Raw genomic sequence first — 21,031 nt, forward strand, 5'->3', positions numbered from 1 at the left:
ACCTATCCGGAACCCCAAAGAAGGCGTCCGAGGACTGGCCTTCAGAATGGTTTTACATAGATGATGTCCTGCTACCGGACCCTATCCGGGTCGGTCTCCCTGAGTTCAACAGTGCTCCATTGAAGAAACGCTTGAGCTGGCGTCCGCGGAGCTCTCAGAGAGAAAGTGACAGAGACGTCCTTTACCTGATGGGCCGGATAAGACTGTTGGCTCATTACGGACTAACCATGATTGGAGTCATGGCCGCATGCATTATGCGAGGGGTGCAGCCGCTTCAATATAGAGGCCACCCCATGTGGGATTTCAACGGGGAGGATGACGCCACACATTATGGTCGTAAGGGGCCGGCCTCAGCCGCCGCCTTAGTAAAGATCTTATCCTCTTTGTACAAGGGAGAAAAGGAGGAATTCCTCCGCGTCAACCCGCGGGCCGGATTCAGTATGTACGATCCTCCAAGTTGGGTAAGTGAACAATTGCGCTTACCCGTTTGTTTTATACTCCCATGGTTAGATAGGTAGTCTAACGACTTCAATGCAGGAACTGCGACAGGAGGTAAAGGATATAAACAGCCGCCCTCCACAGCCCGAGGACCCAGAACGGTCCCTCAATCCGGACTCCAAAGAGGATCCGGACATATTGGTGGAGTTTATCGACGGGGTGTTCTATCAGCTAAGCAAGGACAATACCTTGGTAGCCATTACGGCGGATTACCCAGGGTTAATCCCGGCCTCCCAGGTGATAGAAACCGGGGTCTTATTCCCTTGAAAGAGATTCCACCCTCACGTAGCCCGGTGTTTCTGATGACAACCGTGTTTTGCAGGGGAGATTTCCGAGGCAGGAGGCCGAACCTGCGGCGGCTAGCCAACAAGGGGCCGCAGGGCCCTGTGGGGCAAAAAGGAATGTAGTCCGGACTGAGATGCCGGCGCAAAGGTATAGTGCACCCTTTGTTTCCCTGGAGTTATTCTTTCAGGGCATATTAACGTTCGTGCTATCTTCAGAACGAAGAGACCTCGCCGGATTACATCCGGAGAGGTTGCCAATCACGCCTCCACCAGCCAGGCTCCAACGTCTGGCCAGGAAGCGGAGGCGAGCACCAGGCGCGCACCGGACGCTCCTCCGACAGAGGATGCAGACAGGCTGTCTGCCACAAATTCTGAAGTGGAGAGTGCCATGAACCACAGGCGTCGCCGGATAATTCTACGCGATGCTTGTTTCTCCCGAGAGGCTTTAGATGCCTTTAATTTGGGAGATGCGTACCTCCGTGCCGCTCAAAATGGTTTAGCCAGAGCCATGGAGCAGTATGTAAAAGACATACGGGTAAGAAAATTTTGGTTATATATATATATATGCCAGTAGCCCCCGAGACTTGAAGCAGTTAGAGCAACTGATTTAAGGATCATTTAATATGCAGGTTCTTACAGAGAAGAATACCATACTGTCCCAGGAGCTGGAAAAGTGCAAGGCCCAACTAGAGGCCGCACTAGCCGCAGCAGGGGAGCCCAAAGAGACCCCCTCAGGTAAGATACACTTCAAAAGATTAGTATTGTGCGGTGTGGGTGCAAATCTGACAAATCATATTGCAGATGGTGCCGGACTCGATCCGGACAAGCAACAACTCTTACGCCGGCTAAAGGCTGGTGAGAGTATGTTGACAAAGGTGAGGCGAGACAAGAATGATCTTCAGGATGCCAACACCAATCTGGATGTCGAACTTAAAGATGTTCGTGGCCAGCTGTCGGACTCCACGAAGGAGAATCGGCGGCTTCGACGCGGCATTTTTAGTAAGTGCTTGAACGAACTTTGAAGAAAAAAGTTCGACGAGGAAGTCGACTAACAGAGTAATGTCTGTAGGCATGCTCACAGGTCGTCCTGCAGAGGAGATGCCCGGTTCTACGGGTGACCTTCTTCCCGAACTCTTGCAACTGCACGAGCGAATTTGGCAGGCGATGCGGGGTATTGCCCAAGCCTTATGGCCTGCCCACTCCGTGCCCGAGGGCCTTGGAGAGCTTGCTGATAAGCTGAAGGGAGCTCGGCGGCGCTTCCGGTTGTGGAAGATATCGGCCTGCCGACTAGGCGCTAGGGAGGCCTGGGCCATGGTGAAGACCCGTTTTACAAAGTCTGACCCAAACCACATGGCCGAGGTCGGACCCGTGGGGCCTGACGGGATGGAGATCCCTGTAAGCTTAGTATACGGCCAAGTAGAGTTGGCCGCGAAGTATTCCCAGCAGGACTATAAATTAGACAGCCTGTTAGATGGTATAGAAGAGGAATACAATCAGTCAGAATGACTGTGTAATTTTGAATTGACATGTATAATGCCTTCTAGCCGGATTGTAGATCGTTTGTCGTTGCCGACCTTTTCGCTTCAACCTCGGGACCTGACGGTCCGGAGTGTGTCCGAATACCCTAGCGGTTATATAAGAACCGGGGTATGCGTGGAGACCAGGCGTAGGGGTCATCAGTGCTTTATCAGACAAGTGCCCAACTAGTTATGTTATATTACATGGTTAGTAAGAAACATCTTCCAGAGAGAATAGTTCCATTAAGGGTTCCTTTCGCTGGGAGGCATGCCCTAAGGTGCATGTCCGGACTGCGTGAAGAGATGCAGAAAAAAAAGCATCTGGGGGCGCATAAATTGAGTAAAAAGATCATCTTTTATTTCACCGACCGAATATTCCCTTAAGAACGCTAGCTTTCGGCTTCACCCAATATGAGGTACACATCCGGCTGACCCGGCAGTAACAATCGCAGAGGTGCTCCCTTTACCGGCTAGCCGAACAATCGGGAACGTAGGGGTAAGCACAGGAGCCAGGCAACCCAGCTTGGCCAAAACTTAAGTCATATCGATGCATATAATGGTGAAGAAAAAAGGTACATGCGGAAGTTTGACGCATGTGTTGGGCGTGAAGCCCGTATAAATAAGCTTCTGTTAAAGAAGCCCCCAGGTTTAATGAGCGCGAGTGGCGCGTCACTAGATGAGCCTTTAAGGGCTATAAAAGAAAAGAGGGGAAGGAGAGAAATGTAAGACAGAAAAATGCAAAAAATGGACAGAGGAAGGAGACGAACACAGAGTCCGGCGCTAGGCATAGAATCTTCGGAGACGGGTGGCGTTCCACGGGTTCGGCTCGAGTCGGTTATCCGACGCATCTCGCAGGCGGTACGCCCCACCAGTCAGGACTTGGTCGATTATGAATGGACCTTCCCACTTGGGCTTGAGTTTGTCCTTTTTCTTATCCGGCAGGCGTAGAACTAGTTCGCCAACATTGTAATTTTTGGCCCGTACTTCTCTGCGTTGATATCTTCGGGCCTGCTGTTGATAAAATGCAGAACATGCTTTTGCCACGTCACGCTCCTCCTCCAAGGCGTCCAAGTTGTCCTGCCGATCGAGTTCGGCTTCTCTTTCTTCGTACATGCGCACTCTAGGTGAGTCATGAATTATGTCACAGGGCAGAACTGCCTCTGCGCCGTACACCATAAAAATGGTGTGTATCCGGTGGTGCGATTTGGCGTGGTCCACAGCCCCCATAGCACGGAGTCGAGCTCCTCTACCCAGTGCGTGTTAGATTCCTTGAGGGACCACACCAGTCTAGGTTTAATGCCGCTCATGATAAGACCATTTGCACGTTCGACCTGGCCGTTGGTTTGTGGGTGATAGACGGAAGCATAATCGAGCTTGATGCCCATGTTTTTGCACTAGAGTTTTACCTCGTCGGCGGTAAAGTTTGTACTGTTATCGGTTATGATGTTGTGGGGGACGCCATAACGGTGTACACCCCGGATATGAAGTCTATCACAGGTCCGGATTCGGCCGTTTTAACAGGCTTGGCTTCTATCCATTTGGTGAATTTATCCACCATGACCAGTAAGTATTTTTTCCGATCGGTCCCACCTTTAAGGGGTCCGACCATGTCAAGCCCCCAGACCGCAAAAGGCCAGGTGATGGGTATAGTTTGAAGTGCGGTGGGTAGCATATGGCTTTGGTTGGCAAAAAGTTGGCAACCAGCGCATCGTTGGACTAGGTCCTAAGCGTCTGCCCGGGCCGTGGGCCAATAAAAGCCTGTACGGAAAGCCTTGCTAACAAGGGACCAAGCAGCGGCATGGTGACCACCGAGTCCGGCATGAATTTCAGCCAGAAGGTTCCGCCCTTCCTCTTCGGAGATGCACCTTTGAAGGACTCCGGTAGTGCTTTTCTTATAAAGCTCTCCCTCATGGACTCTATAGGCTTTAGATCGCCGCACTATGCAGCGGGCCTCGTTTTGGTCCTCCGGGAGTTCCTGCCTAGTAAGGTAGGCTAGGAATGGTTCTGTCCACGAGGCGATAACCGCCATTATTACATGGGCTGAAGGTGTAATTTCATTGGCAGAGCCTCCAATTGTGTCAGATTGTTCGGCGTCGAGTGGTGCAGCTGGGTCCAGGCTGTTATTTGCGAGTTCCCCCTCCCATGCTACGGATGGCTTGAACAATCTTTCCAAAAAGATGTTGGGGGGGACTGCATCGCGTTTTGCTCCGATGCGTGCCAGGACGTCCGCTGCTTGATTGTTTTCTCGGGCTATATGGTGAAACTCCAGCCCTTCGAACCGAGCTGACATTTTTAGGACGGCGTTGCGGTAAGCTGCCATTTTTGGGTCCTTGGCGTCGAAGTCTCCATTTATTTGGGATATCGCGAGGTTTGAATCCCCGCGTACCTCTAGGCGCTGGATACCCATGGATACTGCTATCCGGAGACCATGTAGGAGGGCCTCATATTCGGCTGCATTGTTGGAATCCGTGTACATGATCTGGAGCACATATTGGATTGTGTCTCCTGTGGGGGACGTCAGGACGACGCCAGCCCCCAGTCCGGCCAACATTTTGGAGCCGTCGAAATGCATAATCCAGTTTGAATATGTGCCGTACTCTTTAGGGAGCTCGGCCTCCGTCCATTCTGCGATGAAGTCGGCCAAAACTTGCGATTTGATAGCTTGCTGTGGCTTATAGGTTATATCGAACGGGAGAAGCTCGATGGCCCATTTTGCAATCTGGCCCGTTGCATTGCGGTTGTTGATAATATCGTTGAGTGGTACTTCCGAGGCTACTGTTATGGAACACTCTTGAAAATAGTGTCGTAGCTTCCGGGATGCCATGAATACCGCTTGTGCAATCTTTTGATAATGCGGGTACCGTGATTTGCATGGAGTGAGGACAGTGGATACGTAGTAGACCAGCCTTTGAAGGGGGAATTTGTGTCCATCCGTTTCCCGCTCGACAACGAGCACTGCGCTGACAACTTGATGTGTTGCTGCAATGTACAATAACATTGGTTCACCGGTGTTCGGCGCGGCCAGGATTGGGTTTGTTGCCAATATGGTTTTATTTCATCAAGTTCGGCCATGGCGGCATCCGTCCACTCGAAGTGTTCGGTGTGCCGAAGGAGGCGATAGAGGGGTAGTGCCTTTTCTCCCAAGCGGGAGATGAAGCGGCTTAAAGCCGCCACGCATCCGGTTAATTTTTGTATTTGTTTAAGGTCCTTTGGGACATCCAATTGTGACAAAGCTTGGATCTTGGCTGGGTTTGCTTCAATTCCTCTACCGGATACAATGAAGCCCAAGAGCTTTCTGGCTGGAACGCTGAAGACGCGTTTTTCTGGGTTGAGCTTGATGTCATATTTTCGGAGGTTATCGAATGTAAGCCTCAAGTCATTTACTAGGGATTCAACATGTCTTGATTTGACGACCACATCATCCACATACGCCTCCACTGTTTTGCCGATCTGATTTGCCAGACATGTCTGGATCATGTGCTGATATGTTGCGCCGGCGTTTTTCAGCCCGAAGGGCATTGTGTTGAAGCAGAGTGGGCTGTATGGTGTGATGAATGCTGTTGCAGCTTGGTCTGATTCTACCATCTTGATTTGATGGTAACCGGAGTATGCGTCGAGGAAACACAACGAGTCGTGTCCTGCGGTGGCATCGATAATTTGATCGATACGGGGGAGGGGGAAGGGATCCTTTGGGCAAGCCTTGTTAAGGTCCTTAAAATCGACACACAGGCGCCAGGAATTGTCCTTCTTTGGTACCATCACCAGGTTTGCTAGCCAGTCCGGATGTTTTATGTCTCTAATGAATCCGGCCTCCAATAGCTTGGCTAGCTCCTCTCCCATAGCCTGTCTCCTGGGTTCGGAAAAACGCCGAAGGGCTTGTTTGACAGGTTTGAATCCTTTTAGGATATTTAAGCTGTGTTTGGCCAGCCTGCGTGGGATCCCTGGCATGTCTGAAGGGTGCCAGGCAAAAATGTCCCAGTTCACTCGTAGGAACTCTCGCAGTGCGGCGTCTACATCAGGGTTCAGTCGTGCCCCGATGGAAGCTGTTTTATTGGGGTCCGTTGGATGGACCTGGAATTTGACTATTTCGTCAGCTGGCTTGAAGGATGTGGATTTGGATCTCTTGTCGAGTATCACATCATCCCTGTTAACCGTGGAGCGCAGCGCAGTCAGTTCCTCGGCCGCTAAGGCTTCGGATAGTGCCTCAAGGGCTAATGCGGCCGTCTTGTTTTCGGCGCGGAGTGCTATGTCCGATCACTAGCTAGAGTGATAATTCCATTCGGCTCGGGCATCTTAAGCTTCATGTACCCGTAATGGGGTATTTCTTGGAAGATTGTGAATGCTTCCCGCCCTAGTAAAGCGTGATATCCGCTCTTAAACGGGGCCACCTGAAACGTGACTTCTTCGGACCTGTAATTATCCGGCGTGCCGAACACCACATCTAGTGTGATTTTTCCTGTGCAGCGCGCTTCCCGACTGGGGATTATTCTTCTAAAGGTTGTCCTGCTTCGCTCGACGCGGTTATAGTCTATTTCCTTTTTTTGAAGGGTTTCCTCATAAATGAGGTTCAGTCCGCTGCCTCCATCCATGAGCACCTTGGTGAGGCGAAAGCCGTCCACTATGGGACTGAGGACCAATGCGGCTCGTGCTCGGGCTGTTCGGAATCTAGGTTCATCACTTGTGTTGAAGGTAATGGTAGTGTCGCTCCATGGATTTATTGTTGCAACTTGATAGACTTCGGCGAGGCTGCGGAGTGTTCTTTTTCGCACATTGTTTGATGCGAAAGTCTCGAAGACTGTGAGAACGGTACTAGTGTCCTTGGGCTGGCTTTCTGCGGCCTCCGGAATTAAGAGGTCCTCGCCGATTTTGGCCACTTACCGGAGTATCCAACATGCTCTAAGGCTATGAGTTGGTGTGGCGTCCTCTGTACTGTGAATTTTACAGGGTCCATCAAGCCATCTTTCCAGTACGGTTCCATGCCCTGTAGAGGGTTTTGGCTTTTTGGTGTTTATCCCGGGTGTCGTGTGATAATGCACCCTCTTAGTTCGGGCGGGATTACTATTCAAGGCCGGATTATCCCAAAAATTTATTTCGGTTTTCCAGGCGCTTTCCACCGCACAGTATTTTTGTACTATGGACGCCAAGTCAGCGAAGCGTGTGATATCACGACGACTTACGGCGTTAAGGATTCCCTTGTCCGTGCAATTACTGCAGAAAATTGAGATTACGTCTTCCCCGCGGCAATCATTTATCCTGTTCATAACCAGGAGGAATCTGGCCCAGTAATGATGTACTGTTTCCTCGGGCCTCTGCCTGATTTGGGAGAGATCGCTTATGATCGGGTGGGCGGGTGTCGTTGAATCTGAAACCTCACCCAATCCAAGATTTGGAGGCCGAAGAGTTTCCGAACACTGAAGTTTGGATTCTTGGATGTTGTTTAGTGAATCTGGCCCGTTGCCTGATCCTAAGCTCAGGTCTTAAGTTCCCCCTCCGCGGGTATCCGGCTTGGAGGGGTCGGGAATTCGGACGTAGATAGTCCTTAAAATAGATGAAGGGTCGCCGCACTGCGTCTCTACCACGGCAACGTGGTGGGTGACTTGGGGAGAGTTAATTTCTCTTAGATCGAGTTTAAGCCCAACCTGGTCGTAATCCGTAGCGACCCCCAGGGCGGCGATGCGATCCAAGAGCTTGTTTACGGAAGAGAGCTCCATTGGATCTATCTGCTCGACGAGCTCCGAGCTAATGTGTAGGTTGCTTTTGATGACCCGAGAGGTCACCGTCGGCGCAACAGCCGAACAGGCGGTCATGAGGAAACCACCTAGCCGGAGGGTTTGGCCGACAGCCAAGGCTCCCTTAGCAACAATGCCGTCTTTAAAGACGGGAGGAGGCATCCTTCCTGATTGTGACGGCACAGAGGAACTCTCAATGAAAGCACCAATGTTGGTGTCAAAACCGGCGGATCTCGGGTAGGGGGTCCCGAACTGTGCGTCTAGGCCGGATGGTAACAGGAGGCAGGGAACACGATGTTTTACCCAGGTTCGGGCCCTCTTGATGGAGGTAAAACCCTATGTCCTGCTTGATTAATATTGATGATATGGGTAGTACAAGAGTAGATCTACCACGAGATCAAGGAGGCTATACCCTAGAAGCTAGCCTATGGTATGATTGTTGTATATGGAGTTGATTGCCTACGGACTACAACCCTCCGGTTTATATAGACACCGGATAGGGTTAGGGTTACATAGAGTCGGTTACAATGATAGGAGATCTTGAATATCCGCATCGCCAAGCTTGCCTTCCACGCCAAGGAAAGTCCCATCCGGACACGGGACGAAGTCTTCAATCTTGTATCTTCATAGTCCATGAGTCCGGCTGAAGGTATAGTCCGGCTATCCGAACACCCCCTAATCCAGGACTCCCTCAAAGATCTTTATCGGTCAAACCGCATAACAACATATGTTGTTCCCTTTGTCATCGTTATGTTACTTGCCCAAGATTCGATCGTCGGTGTCTCAATACCTAGTTCAATCTCGTTACCGACAAGTCTCTTTACTCGTTCCGTAATGCAACATCCTATAACTAACTCATTAGTAACATTACTCGCAAGGCTTATAGTGATGTGCATTACCGAGAGGGCCCAGATATACCTCTCCGATACATGGAGTGACAAATCCAAATCTCGATCTATGCCAACTCAACAAACACCATCAGAGACACCTATAGAGCATATTTATAATCACCTAGTTACGTTATGATGTTTGATAGCACACTAAGTGTTCCTCCGGTATCCAGTTGCATAATCTCATAGTCATAGGAACATGTATAAGTTATAGAGAAAGCAATAACAACAAACTAAACGATCATCGTGCTAGGCTAACGGATGGGTCAAGTCAATCACATCATTCTCTAATGATGTGATCCCGTTCATCAAATGAAAACTCTTGTCCATGGTAAGGAAACTTAACTATCTTTGATTAACGAGCTAGTAAAGTAGAGGCATACTAGTGACACTCCGTTTGTCTATGTATTCACACATGTACTAAGTTTCCGGTTAATACAATTCTAGCATGAATAACAAACATTTATCATGATATAAGGAAATAAATAATAACTTTATTATTGCCTCTAGGGCATATTTCCTTCATTTCTATGGTTTGGCGTTGTGGAGGTCCAACACTCTTCTAAATGAAGAAAGATGGGATTCGCGCTACCTCCTAGCCTAGTCGCCAAATATGCATGCTTGAGGTGTGAATATGCAACACCCTCCTATATTTTTTCCGATAGCTATCCATATGGCGCATCTGTTAAAGTAATGTTTGTGTTCAAAATGTCATATGATGATTATTGTATTATAGTGATTTGGCGACATATGAGGCATCTGTTAGAGTTGCTCTAACATTGTTTGATTACTTGAGAACGGATAAACACGTGTATTGTGCTTGCATTAAAAGCTTGGTTTGGCTTTTGATTTATCCAAAATTGTGATGCAAAATGTACTAGTAAGGTACACATGCATTGCATGTATGAGATTTGGCAACCAAATTATGAATAAATACCACATTATATATAGCATGTAAGCTTTAAGTCATATATGCATGATGTAGATGTTCATTTAATTCTTATTTCATCCCATTCAAAATCATTTAGTTTTAATAAAAAAGCTAATCTATTTTAAGATTCATGGAATTGTGCGTTCTAAAGTATAAAGTAAAAAACTAATAATGGCAATTCATGTACAAAAAAATTGGGCAATTATGATATGCTTAAGTTCAACCATGGAGTCTTCTAGATTATACATGTGGCAAAATCTGATGGAATGTATATGATATCCAACGGCCAGTAGTGCTCGGATTTGCCAGCTCTGCACCGTCGGATTGCCTGTATCCAATGACTATCTTTCAAAGTTATTCGCACACTATATAAGGGTATAGATGTATCAGGCATCAAGACATATCTGTATGCAAGGAAAAATCCTTCTAGAAGGATCTACCCTAGGCCACATGGTCTAACTAGGGTATCTCTTTCCTTACTTATAGGATCTTGGAGACTAGATCGGATCGGTTTCAACTAGAAGCCAACACATGAAACATATATAAATATTCGGAGGACGTGGCAAAGAACAAAAGACTCTTGAGCAACACATCAATTGAGAAGCTCTAGCAGATTTTAGATTTTAACCTCTTTAGGCTCAAATAGAACTCTTAATATTTTTTATATTATAGGAAGACTTACTCAAGGAAATAAAGGAGGGTTGTTACCCGCATCAGGGCTTAAACCTGGGCAAATGGTGTCTTTGTTGAGAAACTTGGCATGGAAAACAAAAAGAATTCTACGTACACGCAATGATCTATCCATGGAGATGCATAGCAATGAGGGGGAGAGTGTGTCTACATATCCTTGTAGACTGTAAGCGGAAGCGTTTGACAACGCGGTTGATGTAGCCGAACTTCTACTAGCTCCGACCGATCAAGTACCGAACGCACGTCACCTCCGAGTTCTGCACAGGTTCAGCTCGGTGACGTCCCTCGCCTTCTTGATCCAGCAAGATGTCAAGGTAGTAGATGAGTTCCGTCAGCACGATGGCATGGTGATGATGATGGTGAAGTGATCCTCGCAGGGCTTCGCCTAAGCACCACGAAGATATGACCGAGGGTGTAAACTGTGTAGGGGGGCACCCCCTCCTCATATATATATAGGTGGCAGGGAGGGAGGATCAGCCATAGGAGGCGCCCAAGTAGGAGGACTCCCACTTGGAGTCCCACCCAAGCCGCGTGCCCTCCCTGCCATATATAATCGAGGGGGGAGGAAGAGGAGGGGAGAGAGAAGGAAATAGGAATCCTAATACTATATCATCAGCGAACGTTAAGCGTGCGGGCCCTATGGGTTCGAGAACTATGTAGACATGACCTATACACATCTCCGGTCAATAACCAATAGCGGAACCTGGATGCCCATATTTGCTCCTACATATTCTACGAAGATCTTTATCGGTCAAACCGTTATGACAACATACGTAATTCTATTTGTCCATCGGTATGCTACTTGTCTGAGATTCGATTGTTGGTATCTTCATACCTAGTTCAATCTTGATACTGGCAAGTCTCTTTACTCGCTCCGTAATACATCACCTCATGACTAACTCCTTAGTCGTTTGCTTGCAAGCTTATGATGTGTATTACCTAGAGGGCCCAAAGATACCTCTCCGATACTTGGGGTGACAAATCATAATCTCGATCTATGCCAACTCAACAAACACCTTCAAAGATACTTGTAGAGAATCTTTATAATGACACAATTACGTTGTGACGTTTGATAGCACACAAGGCATTCCTCCGGTATCTGGGAGTTGCATAATCTCATAGGCGAAGGAGTATGTATTTGACATGAAGAAAACAATAGCAATAAAACCGAACGATCATTATGCTAAGCTATCGGATGGGTCTTGTCCATCACATCATTGTCCTAATGATGTGATCCCGTTATCAAATGACAACACATGTCCATAGTTAGGAAACCTTAACCATATTTGATCAACGAGCTAGTCTAGTAGAGGCTCACTAGGGACACGATATTTGTTTATGTATTCACACATGTATTTAGGTTTCCGATCAATACAATTCTAGCATGAATAATAAACCTTTATCATGAATAAGGAAATATAAAATAACAAATTTATTATTGCCTCTAGGGCATATTTCCTTCAGTCTTGTCGCTCTTCATTCTTGGCGGAGTCTCGGTTCTCTTTGTTCTCGTCGGAGTATCGCCCGAAGGTTTTTTTTATCCATTGTACCCTCATGTAGATGATAGATACAAACTATGCATCGCACCCCTGAGTTTGAGAAGCACAAGAACCACTCCACTTTTATTGTGAGGTCTCCTTGACTCCTACGCTAACTTCACTAACATAGGAGTTAACCCATAGACACCATTTGTGCGGGAAGCCTTTCATACACATCACTTGTTGCTAAAATGGTCACTTGGCATTGTCATAAAACTTTTCAAAATCCACCTTGAAAATAACCCAATCAAGTTTCTTCTAGTGCAACTAATGAATTGTTTCGTGTAGGCCAACAACCTTCTCTAAGGTATGTCGCCCCGGCATAAATTCTGACTGTGTTGGTCTCATCACTTTGTGAGCGATCACGGTAACCCAGTTTATTGCAACCTTGGTGAATATTTTGAAACTCACATTGAGTAAACAAATTGAACGGAACCATTGAATTTTGATCGCCTCTTCCTTTCTAGGGAGGAGACTGATAATACAAAACTTTAATTTTTACAAGGGCATATTCCCATTGTATAAGCTAGCAAGCATAGGCATGAAATTTCCTTTTATGATTGGCTAGAATGTCTAATAAAATTAGCCGGGAACCCGTCTGATCCAAGCGCTTTATTGTGTTCCATCTGAGAGATTGCAACCCGTGATTCTTTCTCTATGAAAGGAGAAGTTATAGGATGTCCATCTCCTCTATTGACAACTTCGTGATATCACCTCTGATATCCTCATCTAGTTGGATATACTTAGAGAGTGGTGAGCCAAAAAGGATTTTATAAAATAAAATCCAATATATGTTTTTAGTTGGTCCTCAACAACAATTGTACGGTCATCCTGCTTGAGCTAGAAGTTCTCTCTTACGTTATCACTCACATTTAGATGAAAATATGTGCTGTTGTTGTACCTTTTTCGGACGTGCGTACTTTTGCACATGAAGCCATTTTATTTCCTCCACACAAATAAGTTTTGCAAGAGACTCATCTGCCATTTTTTTGGTAGTGTATTGGGGAGAGGGTTGCTCCCACTCAACACCCGTAGGAATTCTATCAACCTTCTCACATGTGGGCGTGGGAAAATTATTGGCCCAAGTATTTTGACAACTTGTGAGAACAATTTCTCTTAAGTTCAAATTCTTGATAATAGCAATAAAAATAGAAGACCATCTATCATCAAAATTACCATTGTTCTTTTCCCCTTGACGCCGCATAATATTAAAGCACCCTCCTACCAACAAAGGGAGAGTCTGAACGAAACAAATACAACCTAGTTTTCCTAAGAAAGCTTGATTGGAGAACTACTCTGTAAGGTTTTATTAATCTGGTTATTTGTGTGGTTTTTATTTTTTTCCTTATGGTTTTATCTTTTTTAAATTACTTTGTGTTTTCTTGTTTCTTATTTTCTTTTTAGTTACTTCAACATTTGTTAAATCTAGAATGTTCTTGTAATATGATTTGCACACATTTTAATTTTAGTTCCTTTTTATTTTATATTTTTATTTCATTTTTCTTTTTTTCTTTTGGTTTTTTAATCATTTATAAAAACATGTGCATAGTGTTAAAAATCGTAGTTTAAAATGTTTAAAACATATTCATCATTTAAAAAAAACTTCACCGTTTTTTTTAACATGTCCATCATATTTTTTAGATATGTTTATTGTGTATTTAAATTTGTTCATCATGTTTACAAAAATAATAATCATATTTTAGAGAAGGTTTGTCGTGCATTTTAAAATAATCACCCCATAACTAAATGTATGTTTGGTGTGTATTTTAAAAAAGTTCATTTTTTTATTTAAATGCTCGTCATGTATTTCAGAAATATCTTAGTACGGGGAACTTGCATGTGACGCTTACTGCAAAGAAATGGTACGTTTTGCACAAAGGTGCCCTCTAACTGGACCGGCCCTTTGGCGCAGAAATGTAGTGACTCAGAATATATTTTTTCTCTGTTGTAAAAAAAGTATATATTTCAAGCGTTTTATTGCTTTCGGTCTAGTTTTTCGTTCAGTTTTCTTAAAAATAAGGGAACTAATTATCTGAAAAAGTGAAAATATTTGAGAATGCTCTATGGAAAAAGTGAATATTTTTGGAAAAAAGACAAACTTTGTTTGGAAGTTGAAAACAAATAATGTGAACTTCTTAAAAAATTGCGAACATTTTTTAGTAATTTGATTATTTTTACAATTTTTTGCATATTTTTAAAAATACGATTTTTTACATTTTTCTTATTAGAAAACATTGCGAATATTTATGTTTACCCATTTCAATTGAAAAAATGCGCACATTTGTTTGTTTTATTTTTAAAAATACATAGAATATACAAGAAGAAAAAACCGAAAAGCGAACCGGTAATAAAGAAAAAAACCAAATTACCCGCAAAAAAAAAGCCAACGGGAAAATCTTTTTGTTTTCAAAACTTGCGCTTCGTGAGCCGGCGGCCGGCCCCCAAGGTGAACGTCCAGGTCGTCTCCACGACCACTTCAGGTGATACGCGGAGCGGACGCAGCTCATGGAGAAGTTGTCGCCCCGCGCTCCAAGCATCCATCCCCGCACGTAGCTTTCCTTCCTCCCCCCTGCAGATCCATGTCAACCCATCCCTCCCGTCTCCCTCTTTCCCTCAGGTACATTCATTCAGGCATTCAGCCATGGCGCTGCTGCGGAAGCTCTTCGCCCGGAAGGCCATGGATGGACTGTCGCACGTCTCCGAGCGGGTCTTCGGTACGTACCATGCATCACAATGTGGCTTTTGTTTCTGAGACGAGACGAGAGATCACAACACGGCCGGCTGAACTAAAGCTGATCCGGAGTTCCTTTGGACAGTGTTCAACTCCTGCCTGTCGATCGGGGCCCTCGACGAGGGCGCGCACAGGGACTACCTGACCAGCACCATCATCCAGCTCAAGGCCGGCAACCCGCACGCCTCGCTCATGGTCGTCAACTTCACCGCGGCGCCGACCGGAGCCGACGCCGTGCACTCCCTCCTCGGGCACGGCGCCGCCGCCGTCGTCGCCGACTACCCGTCCAGGTACGGCGGCTGCCCGTCGCTCCCCCTCCCGAAGGTCCGCGCGTTCCTCGGCTCGTGCGTGGACTGGCTGGTCTCCGGCCACCAGCGCAACATCCTGCTCATGCACTGCGACGGCCACGGCGCGGCGTGGCCTGCCCTCGCGTTCGCCATGGCTAGCTTGCTGGTGTACATCGAGGAGGCCGCGCCGGAGCGGACGACGCTGGACGCGGTGTATGGGCGAGCGCCGGTGGAGCTGCTCAGCGCATGCTCGGCGCTCGACCCGCGGCCGTCTCATCTGAGGTATCTGCAGTATGTGGCGAGGCTCAGGGACAAGGGGGCCCTCATGGGCATGAGGCAGCAGCCCTTCGTCCTCGACTGCCTGATACTCAGAGCTGTCCCGGATTTCGACGGCCGCGGCGGATGCAGGCCGGTTGTTCGTGTCCACGGCGAGCCGCGTGAGCCATCGGCCGATGTTTCTTCGACCGAGGTTCTGTTTAGCACGCCAAGGATCAAGCAACAGTTCAAGAACTACAAGCAGGTGATGATGAATATTACCTTTCAGCTCTCAAATAATGGTCTCATGAATGATGACTTGGTGCTAATGACTAATTCTCTTCTACCTTGGATGTTTGTCTTAATTACAGGCAGAAAGCATGGTGATCAAGGCTGACATTGGATGCCAGATACAAGGCGATGTTGTCATCGAGTGCATCCATGTCGGTGATGAAGGCCACGAGGAGGTCATGTTCAGCGTCATGTTCAGCACTTGCTTTCTGCAGTCCAACATGACGGTTTTCACTCTGGAGGACATTGATCTGCCATGGAACTGCCACAAGGAGAAATTTCAAGAGGACTTCAAGATCGAGGTATACATTCTCTCCTCAAAGCAGTTACTTCCTTTAACCGATACAGTTTATAAGTGTTCGCGTAACGATGAAACATTGTGAATCCATGGAGCAGGTGTTCTTCTCAGAAGTGGAGCTATCGGACGCTGATGAAAGCGAGCTTTCCTCCATCGGGAACGCAGACGAGTTCTATGACTTTGACGAGATACTGATCGAGGATTCAGATTTTGACCAAGATGATCGCGGATCGTACGGTGAAAGTTCGCGGCAAGATCAGTATGAAGAGCCTAACACTAGCACAGAGCACAGTGAAACTCGATCATCAGATAGCGCAAGTAACAGTTCAGCAGAGAAAGGAGAGGACGGTGAAACCGGGTCGTCAGATAGCGCAAGTAACGGTTCAGATGACAAAGGAAACATTAGCACCGACGATGAGGCCGAGTTTATCCATGGAGATGGAGTTGATGTTACTGGAGAAACCAATGATCCTAGATTAGGGGAAACAGGTTATGCACTGGAAGCTGGAAGCAGCAGTTCTATGGCGCCAATCGTTCCCACAACAAGACATACAAATGAAGAGATGGCAACAGATATCCAAGAAAACAGAAGTGATGAAGGACTAATACCAATGCAAGAAGATGGTCAGATGGTTACACCCCAGCCTATGCGAAAAACCAGGCAGAAACAAGCTGCCATAATCCCAGCGGTTCCCATCATCAGGAAGAAGATGAGGAGACCAGACACCGGAGCAGATGACAAGAAGCCTGCAACATCAAAGACGCTCGTTAGAGGGGGCTCGCAGAAGGGAGCACTTGTTGCAGCTCCTAGTTCTTCCAGTAACAGCACGTCTCAAGCAAGGACAAGCCCATCTCCTCAAAAACACCATGAGATTCCGAGCAGGCTCAAGCAAGGATCAGCAGCTCAGGTAGTAAGAATTTCTTCAAACCTTTCCAAAGAACATCTGAAGCACAGTTCGCAGCAACAAGCAAGAGGAGATCCGGCGGCTCGAAGGCACTCTGCGAGTGGCACTGCCGCGAGGCCAGAGGTGAAACAAATAGTTTTCACCCGGCAAGCATCTTCGTCTTTCGCACCAAGTCCTCTAGGCCGAGAGCGAAGCCAAGATAACGGCGAATGCAGCGGCAATCCCATGGAGGAAGCCAAGAAACTAGTCATCCATTCCTCTGAAAAAACGAGGAGTGGTAGAGCGCCAAAACAAGAATCACCGGTCGTGGAAACCCCTCCTCGTCGAACAAGCACTCTGAAGAAATCCATGTCCTCGCCGGCAATCTCGGCAACACCGGCCGTTTCTTCTTCCCCGGGAAAGATTAGGACAACGACTTCGCTCCCCGGGGTGAAGACATCTCGTCCTAGCTCAGGGTTGCACATAGCTTCTCCTTCTTCCTCGCCTCGAGGGCAAAAACACAGTGTCACGCCGCCTTCATCTCCGGGAGGATCGCCGCTCGCCGGTCTCAGATTCAGCAGAGCAGCGCCAGTTTCTCAGCCTGATATGCAGCAGGGCGCGTCAGCTCCGACCAGGTTGCCTCGCCGTGCATCATTCAGCGGGTTATCCCAATCTGTAGCGACCTCTAGAGCGGGCGATGTACACGCTGTATCGCCAAGAGCATCTAGAGTCATCCAGAACCATCGAGAAGGCGTGAAAGGCAGTGGCAGGAGTTCGTCCCCTTCATCACCGAGATTGACAACACAGCCATGGCCAAAGACCACAACAGTAATTTCCATGTCCAGCTCTAAAGACACAAGAAGTGGAACTGCACCGGCAAGGCCAACGAGATTAAGCTCCTAAGCTCTTCTCCGGAATGTATTTGTAATCTTATTGAATTCACGCTTTGGTAGAATGGAAATCAGTAGTCACAATACTATACTTCAGTCCCCTCACAAGAAAACGCCCACTTGTGGGCTTGCAGACCGTTGAATGTTGAGTTTGGAACAGCTTACTTCGCAGACTGATTACGAATTGGCTTGTTTGCTAGCAAGATACTCCCTCTGTCCTACTCCCTCCGTTCCAAATTACTCGTCGCAGAAATGGATGTATCTAGAACTAAAATGCATTTAGATACATCCATACCTGCAACAAGTAATTCGGAACGGAGGGAGTATAATATAAGAGCGTCTTTTGCACTAGTATATACGAAAAATGCAGCAGCGCCAGCCAGTCCTTGCAGCATTTTGCTTTCTTCCGACTTGCAACAGTGGCGGCCACCCTTCAGCGTCGCATGTCCTGGCTTGCAACAACGGTGACCTGCTCTTGCAGCAGCACTCAATCTGCTTAGCAAGAACAATAGCTGGCCCTTGCAGCATCACATACCCCAGCTTGCAGCAACAATTGGATTTTTCTTTTGAAAAGGAGGATAACCCCCGACCTCTGCCTAAGGACGATGCATGCAGCCATATATTATTAATAGAGCAAAACCCAGCAGCCGAACATCATCAACAAAAAAAAAACGCGAAAAACAAACCCTGGGGCCATATACCTCGTGACAGTAACTCCCCCAGATAACCACTAACCCTATGATACAAGACACAACATTAACGAAAAATACACAACTCCTAGCCTACCCCTTCAAGAAGGAATCGCCGCACATGCGCCGATGATTGCGAGTCCACCACAAGGTTAAAATTCAGATTCTCATCCCCAAAGCACAGTTTCAATCCAACACCTTCAGCAAGGACACGACGCAAACGCGCGACGACATAGCCCGATTCCATATATTTATATTTCCTTATATCATGATAAATGTTTATTATTCATGCTAGAATTGTATTAACTGGAAACTTAGTACATGTGTGAATACATAGACAAACAGAATGTCCCTAGTATGCCTCTGACTAGCTCATTAATCAAAGATGGTTAAGTTTCCTAGCCATAGACATGTGTTGTCATTTGATGAACGGGATCACATCATTAGAGAATGATGTGATGGACAAGACCCATCCGTTAGCTTAGCACTATGATCGTTTAGTTTATTGCTATTGCTTTCTTCATGACTTGTACATGTTCCTCAGACTATGAGATGATACAACTCCCAAATACCTGAGGAGAACCTTGTGTGCTATCAAACATCACAACGTAACTGGGTGATTATAAAGATGCTCTATAGGTGTCTCCGATGGTGTTTGTTTAGTTGGCATAGATCGAGATTAGGATTTGTCACTTCGATTGTCAGAGAGGTATCTCTGGTTCCTCTCGGTAATGCACATCATTATAAGCCTTGCAAGCAATGCGACTAATGAGTTAGTTGCCGGATGTTGCATTAGGAAACGAGTAAAGAGACTTGCCGGTAACGAGATTGAACTAGGTATGATGATACCGACGATTGATACGTCTCCAACGTATCTATAATTTTTGATTGCTCCATGCTATATTATCTACTGTTTTGGACATTATTAGGCTTTATTATCCACTTTTATATTATTTTTGGGACTAACCTATTAACTGGAGGCCCAGCCCAGAATTGCTGTTTTTTTGCCTATTTTAGGGTTTCAAAGAAAAGGAATATCAAACGGAGTCCAAATGGAATGAAACCTTCGGAAACGTGATTTTCTCATCAGATAAGATCCAGGAGACTTGGACCCTCCGTCAAGACACAAAAGAGGATAGTTATTAGCCATCTTGGGGCCTGTTCCGGAGCTCCGCCGGAGGGGGCATCGATCACGGAGGGCTTCTACATCATCACCATAGCCCCTCCGATGAAGTGTGAGTAGTTCACCTCAAACCTATGGGTCCATAGTTATTAGCTAGATGGCTTCTTCTCTCTTTTTGGATCTCAATACAATGTTATCCCCCTCTCTTGTGGAGAACTATTCAATGTAATCTTCTTTTTGTGGTGTGTTTGTTGAGATCGATGAATTGTGGGTTTATGATCAAGTCTATCTATGAAAAATATTTGAATCTTCTCTGAATTCTTTTATGTATGATTGGTTATCTTTGCAAGTCTCTTCGAATTATCAGTTTGGTTTGGACTACTAGATTGATCTTTCTTGCAATGGGAGAAGTGATTAGCTTTAGGTTCAATCTTGCGGTGTCCTTTCCCAGTGACAGTAGGGGCAGCAAGGCACGTATTATATTGTTGCCATCGAGGATAACAAGATGGGGTTTTCATCACATTGCATGAGTTTATCCCTCTACATCATGTCATCTTGCTTAAGGTGTTACTCTGTTTTCATTAACTTAATATTCTAGATGCATGATGGATAGCGGTCGATGAGTGGATTAATAGTAGTAGAAGCAGGCAGGAGTCGGTCTACTTGTCTCGGACATGATGCCTATATACATGATCATTCCTAGATATTCTCATAACTATGCTCAATTTTGTCAATTGCTCATTAGTAATTTGTTCACCCACCGTAGAATACTTATGCTCTTGAGAGAAGCCACTAGTGAAACCTATGGCCCCCGGGTCTATCTTCATCATATTAATGTTCCAATACTTAGTTATTTACTTTGCTTTTTTACTTTGCTTTTATTTTACTTTGCATCTTTATCATAAAAATACCAAAAATATTATCTTATCATATCTATCAGATCTCACTCTCGTAAGTGGCCGTGTAGGGATTGACAACCCCTTATCACATTCCTTGCGAGGATTTATTTGTTTTGTGCAGGTACGAGGGACTCGCGCGTAGCCTCCTACTGGATTGATACCTTGCACTACAAAAAAATACACTTCCGTGATGATACGTGTTTGTCACAGTAGGTCACTTTTTTTGTCATGCATGTACATCCATGACAAATTTATGACAGAATCAAGATAGTCATACATGTGCTGTCATAGAAGTGTTCCATGACATTACCAAAATTATCATCACGGAAGTGTCCACTTCCATGACGATAAATCGCGCGTCACAGAAGTGCTTTCGTCAAGGGTGACCGACACGTGGCATCCACCGTAACGGAACGCCGTTAAGCTATCGGGTTGGGTTTTGGATCTGATAACCCATTAATAGCCCTGAACAATGGGGATTTTCCACGTGTAAAATCATCATTGGCTGGAGGAAACACGTGTCGGCTCATCGTTGGGACAGATGTCAACCACTCATTGGACGGAAGGCGCCTATGATACGTCGACACGTGGCACGGCCCAACAGAGG

The 21,031-nt window shown here is 46.3% G+C and overlaps 1 protein-coding gene across 1 annotated transcript; it reads left to right on the forward strand.

Moving 5' to 3' along the window:
• Positions 1-14,718: 14,718 nt before the first annotated feature.
• LOC119288682 (formin-like protein 20) lies at positions 14,719-17,726 on the forward strand. Its single transcript, XM_037568256.1, has 5 exons — positions 14,719-14,791; positions 14,894-15,104; positions 15,210-15,615; positions 15,722-15,943; positions 16,038-17,726. The coding sequence occupies exons 1-5, from the start codon at positions 14,719-14,721 to the stop codon at positions 17,724-17,726; spliced, it is 2,601 nt and encodes an 866-aa protein (XP_037424153.1).
• The last annotated feature ends 3,305 nt before the right edge of the window (positions 17,727-21,031 follow it).

This window comes from Triticum dicoccoides, chromosome 4A (genome assembly GCF_002162155.2).
Source record: "Triticum dicoccoides isolate Atlit2015 ecotype Zavitan chromosome 4A, WEW_v2.0, whole genome shotgun sequence".
Classification (NCBI taxonomy): Eukaryota; Viridiplantae; Streptophyta; class Magnoliopsida; order Poales; family Poaceae; genus Triticum; species Triticum dicoccoides.